This window comes from Carassius gibelio, chromosome B23 (assembly GCF_023724105.1).
Source record: "Carassius gibelio isolate Cgi1373 ecotype wild population from Czech Republic chromosome B23, carGib1.2-hapl.c, whole genome shotgun sequence".
In the NCBI taxonomy this organism is placed as follows: Eukaryota; Metazoa; Chordata; class Actinopteri; order Cypriniformes; family Cyprinidae; genus Carassius; species Carassius gibelio.
Genome location: NC_068418.1, coordinates 13,147,502 through 13,153,222, shown reverse-complemented (window position 1 = coordinate 13,153,222; position 5,721 = coordinate 13,147,502). Strand labels below are relative to the sequence as shown.

General features: G+C 38.8%; 1 protein-coding gene across 1 annotated transcript; it reads left to right on the top strand.

Moving 5' to 3' along the window:
* Positions 1 to 1,617: 1,617 nt before the first annotated feature.
* bhlhe23 (basic helix-loop-helix family, member e23) lies at positions 1,618 to 3,200 on the top strand. Its single transcript, XM_052594809.1, has one exon. It carries the CDS (start codon positions 1,886 to 1,888, stop codon positions 2,567 to 2,569), a length of 684 nt encoding a protein of 227 aa, XP_052450769.1. The 5' UTR covers positions 1,618 to 1,885; the 3' UTR covers positions 2,570 to 3,200.
* Positions 3,201 to 5,721: the final 2,521 nt, after the last annotated feature.

Sequence of the window (5,721 nt, the reverse complement as noted above, 5' to 3'; positions counted from 1 at the left end):
GAGTGTGCAAAGCAGTAATCAAAGCAAAAGGTGGCTACTTTGAAGAACCTATGACATATTTTCAGTTGTTTCACACTTTTTTGTTATGTATATAATTCCATATATAATTCCACATGTGTTAAGTTTTGATGCCTTCAGTATGAATCTACAATTTTCATAGTCATGAAATTAAAGAAAATTCTTTGAATGAGAAGGCGTGTCCAAACCTTTGGTCTGTAGGCTACTGTATATTCTTCAGCATTACTATAAGCTGAATTCACACGTTTTAACAAATATCAAAGTGTATTATTTTAAATTTGAAGCTTTAATAATAACATTTAAGTATTAGCCTATTAGCAAAATGTTGATTGATTTATTTTATTGGTGTTAGTTATCCGTATATTATTTCTATCATCCGTTAGTTTGTCTATGCGAATATTTCGTCTGGTTTTGGCATTGTACTTCTCTTAAATGAGCACTAGATGGCGGTACATCATCATTGCATTAGGTCTGTGTTATAGAGCGCTCCAGCTCTTCGTTTGTTGACTGTTCAGAAGAGTTTATCAAGTCTTGACTGATGGTTGCAACTTGTTAAATATCTTTAAATAAATATTTTTGTTACTGTAACATAATGAGGACTGTTTTCCAGGACGACTAAATTGTTCTGTTTTATTACATACCATGGCACTTTTTCCATAAAGAACCAACGTTGCGTTTTTACCAACCCGCGAACACTCAGGAAAATGTCCCCCCCCTTCACATGTATTGTAGGTAAAGCGGCCTTGGACTTTGGCTGGAGGTGTTGCAGCTCACTTTTGGGTCTCATCCAGACCATGCGATTAATCCCTCACAGCACGTGCTCTCTCCCCCATTCACTTCCTCCGTGTCCAACAAGAGACACGCGTCAGGTCACATAAACAACAAACGGAAGCCTGCATGGTAAAAAGAAAAGTGTCAATTTAGAGAAAATGTGGAGAAAAAAAAAGATTTATAAAAAAGATACTTAAAGATCAGTTCTACAGTACAAACTAAGGGGTAACAGTGAAGAACTGAATTCTCAGGCACGTTCAATCAGATCCTTATGGCTGTTTTAGTCATTTGCTGCAACTAGTCTTTAGCTTTAAAGCTGTACATGGTTTGACTTTGTTATTTGTGTCTATTCTGGAAGCCTATTGTTGAACACATATCTTAGTTTATTTGCCTATACTTAGGCTACTCTGTTTAATAATAACAGATTAATTCAGTGCTCATCAATTCTTCATTGATTATATCACTTATTATATGTTCTACCTTTTCACACGGCTGCAAGTGGCAGAATAAATGCACGCTATGCATAAAGTTATTTTGATCGTTAATTAGTCTAACTAAAAAGAAACATTTCGTTACAGCAATACTGTGTTAATGGGTGGATTGGATTATTACAGAATGTTTGGTACAATGGCAGTTCACTACAATGTGCCGGCCATGAATTGTATTATGCCATCATCTGTTCAGCAGTTATCATTGCTATAGTTGAATTTAGAGCATGCCAGTTTCTAATCTTCTTAATTAAAACGCCCTCCTGATTGGACAGAGTGATAATCCCGTGGGGCCTCGCGCTCTTACTCACTAGCGAGTAAGACTGCGCGCGAGTCTCAATCTGCCCAGGGCGAGGGCAAGACGCACTGCAAGAACGCGCACGAGTTCAGACGACGCGTCTAAAGTGCACGCAACATCGCTGTCTGCGCGGAAGAGCGTGATAGGGGAAGAAAGATCTCTATCAAAAAGTGTCTTCATTTTCAGCAGCCCTTTGGAGAACGCCAACGAAAGAGAAGAAAGAAGACAGAGCGAGGAAGCTTTCAAGAGTGCGCACCAAAGTTTTCCACCCGCTTTGTTTTTTCTTTTAGTTTTATTTCGTTTCTCCAAAATGAATGCCAGCGAAGAAAACTTGCTGAAATCGATCAGCAACGACACCCTGCTGGACCTGACGCAGCGCTACGGACAGTCCGCCTTCGGCTTCGGCGCTGGCCATGGTGCTGGGAGTCCTGGCCGCTTCACCCTCACACCTGCCGCGGATTTCCTCTCCGGGCAAACGGGAAAGTCGAACGAAAGCGGCGGAGAGCAGACCAGCGATGAAGATGACGGCTTCGACCACCTAGAGACTCGTAAGAGAAGCGCGGGCTTCGACGAAGAGAAGCATCCGAGTGCGCTCTCCAAAAAGCCGAAGGAGCAGAGATCTCTCCGGCTGAGCATCAACGCGCGCGAGCGGAGACGCATGCACGACCTGAACGACGCGCTGGACGGCCTGAGGTCTGTGATCCCCTACGCTCACAGTCCGTCTGTGAGAAAACTCTCTAAAATCGCAACTTTGCTTCTTGCAAAAAACTACATCCTAATGCAGGCACAGGCACTGGAGGAAATGCGCCGGCTGGTGGCTTATCTGAACCAAGGGCAGACTATAACTTCGCCGATTCCCACCGCGCTCGCGCCTTTCGGACAGGCGGCCGTGTATCCGTTTTCAAGCACTGCGCTGGCCACCTGCGCGGAGAAATGCAGCTCGTTCAACGGGACCCCGTCCAACCTGTTCAAACACTGCAACGACAAGCCTTGACTTCCACGCGCTGAACTCTTCCTGCTTCATCCTAATGTTGCTCTGAATTCGCGTTGTTTTGTTGGGAACGGGCTTAGGTCTGATTCAAAACCCCTGCTGCGTGTAATTACGATGATTTATTAGATAACACAATAAATAATGTTAACTGAAGGACACGGTATTACTGGAGCAAGCTTTTAAACCCCTCCATTTTTAAAAGCCTTTTCCCTTTTATCCCAAGTGATGGATTGAAAACGATTAGTATTTGTGTGAAAAATTAACAAACAACAAATTCTATGTTCACAACTTGCGGAGGACTTAATTTAAACATTTTCTCTTTTGGGTTCAGCGTTGTTGGTGAACTATGCAATTTACTGCAATTGCCCCAAAACAGTCATTTCTTAAAAACCTGAGTCAGAAATGAATAAAGCTGTCTCACCTCCGTCGGTGTATTCGGAAACACGGTGTAACATTCTCAAATGTTTGGCCTGAAACGATTTTGTTTTTGTTATAGCACAATTCACTTGATTGTATTGTACAACTGTGAAGAATACTTGAGGAAGCCTACAAAGCATTTGATCTTGTTGCGACATGAGTTTCATACTGTATATTGTTTATATGTCTTTATAATTAAAACATATGTCTACGATCATCTCTGTTGTTTTGTCCAAAAACATACATTATATGCTCACATTACTCATTCGATTTCTTTTAAAACTGGTTTAAACCAAGGAAGATTTCATATTACAAATAATGCGACCTTGAGCAAACTTTGGGTTCTGGTTCACTCCTAGAACTAATGTGTACTTTAGACAAGTCAGTTTTTACTGCTTTCGTTTCATATCACATGCAGTGTCATTTTGCAGATAATTTAATAACCATTAAAGGATTTAAAATAACTGCAGTATTGATGGTCAAAAATAAAAGCTTCAGTGGTTGCTATTGTTGTCAGTAAGCAGGGCCTAGCACGTGTACATGCCAACACGAGAGTCTCTGCCACACTTCTGTGTATTGAAGGCTTGTGTCACGATTCTAATCGTGTATTGGATTTCTAATCTCTTAAATGAGACTGGTCTTCACTGGTGAGATGCGTCCTGCTGCTGTTGTGCAGGGGCCGGAAGCGCCCCGGGGCCGAGGGGACCTGTCCTTGAGTATTTGTGTGATCGTGAATCGGCAGTGTTCTGTAACCTACCCCTTCCACTTATTAACACGATTTCAGCGCCTGTCGTCCACAGCCTGCTAATGCATGAGCGCAGCTTCATACACACCGCTCTTTAACTAAACCTTTTGTCAGTGATCTAACATTGAATCGATACATCACAGTCTATTTTTCTTGATGCTTTAGCCTCGGAGAATTTAGTTTTTAATCGTTTAACATGTATTGCGCAAACAGAGGAGGCAAATAAACACCACAGAGTGTTTAAAATAATTGTTAGAATTAAATTCTTTCCTTGATATATTTAAGATGACATATTTTAAGTTATTAATTTAATTTAGGCCTGTATTGTAATTTTGACCTCTGTTTTGAAAATAAAAATAAATAACGATTCCTGAGTAATGCACGATTAAAGGTGCCTTTTATTTCCCTAATAAACATGAACAGTGCCTTTAACTAAGACAGACAGACGTTAACAGTTATTATGGGCATTTTTATGACAGATCAACAGTCTAACTTAACTTTATTTTATTTTATTTTATTTTATTTCACCATCATGATAGATTTTTAGGATATAACTTCTCCTTTTTGTAGCCTATTATCAAATGTAGCCTACACAGAAAACACTTTGGGCTTAGCACAAGTTACCGTTACTTTTTAAAGGAACTGCTATTCCAAAATATTTAAAATATTTGCCTTTAGCTTATTATGACACAATGCAGTTTATTAACACTTGTTAAACTGCATAATGAAATGTAGGCTAATAAACATTTTTGGGGTAATTTTTTTAATTCGTACAGTGAGCTACCTAAAATATTGTTTACACTTCAAAGAAACAAAACATTATGCATAACGTTTAGTTTTTAATGTGTTTTATAGTCATCACAGTGAGATGTGTTCTTTAAAAACGAGATTGCACTCACATTATGCCATCACTTCTAATGAGCTTCTCACTCTCTGTACCTGTCCACTAAGTGTGCGCTCGAGAGAAAGTGATCTTGAACTCACGCTGCGTTAAATGAACAGTCATCACTCCCAGTGGGTACGTCACTACAGTGTCGTGTCGTAACAGCATTACACCGCTCTCCTGACACATGACTTACCGCTGAACACTTCTGACAAGGAGGAGAGCTGCTATCTACTGTAGAGTGACAAGCGCGCTGCTGCTTCAGTGTCCATAATCACTCTTGATTTCATCTAATTGGTGTGGATTAGAAATGTGACCGCTGTAATTACTTTTTTTTTTTTTTTTAAGCCTGTTCAGTGCTTTTCTGAACTTGTTTTAAGATGAGTTTTTGATGATTGTTGTTGTTCTGGTTCTTGCAGGACCTCTGGTTTTAAAGAGGAATCTTATAATTTGCTAATTAAAAGTTTTGCACAAAGACGTAGGATATAGACCTACAGCAGAGAAAGTATATAATATTTTTTTTTTCTTTTTTCTTTTTCTTTTTTTTAAATTTATTTATTATTGATTTTTTTACGTGGAACCTACGTAGATCGCTAATGAATCGCTTGTGAACGAATTCTTTAGTTCAGGTAAATTATTTGGTGTTTTTAGAAAATCAGTTGACGCGATAATAGCTCATAAAAGACGCTCGTTTACTGCCATCTACTGACCTAAAATTACATTTAGACATTTACGAAGTCAAATCTTTACTGGAATGATTGTCAGATTTTTACGGAATTTAAAAACATAGCGTATTTAAAATAGTTAATGCAGAGGGTTAATTACGATATATAAAGAGATATTTAGACGTAAAGATAAAATAAATAGAACAATAAATATGTTACAAATATTAAAAAAAGAAACGATCAGTGAATGGATTAAAAAAAAACTCTAGTTGTGTAAAATTCCACTGCCTGTCCAGGAAGTATTGTCACTTCTCAAAGATATTTGTCAGATTACTGTGTCATTAGATTCGTTACAGTGTTTCCAGCAGTCATGATGTCTGATTTGTGAAACAAATGTCTCTAATACACCATTTCTTTTTAATGAATCCGTCAAAAGATTTATGAA

Coding starts and splice junctions, on each gene's coding strand:
- bhlhe23 (XM_052594809.1), top strand. CDS start 1,886: ATGAATGCCAGCGAAGAAAACTTGCTGAAATCGATCAGCAACGACACC.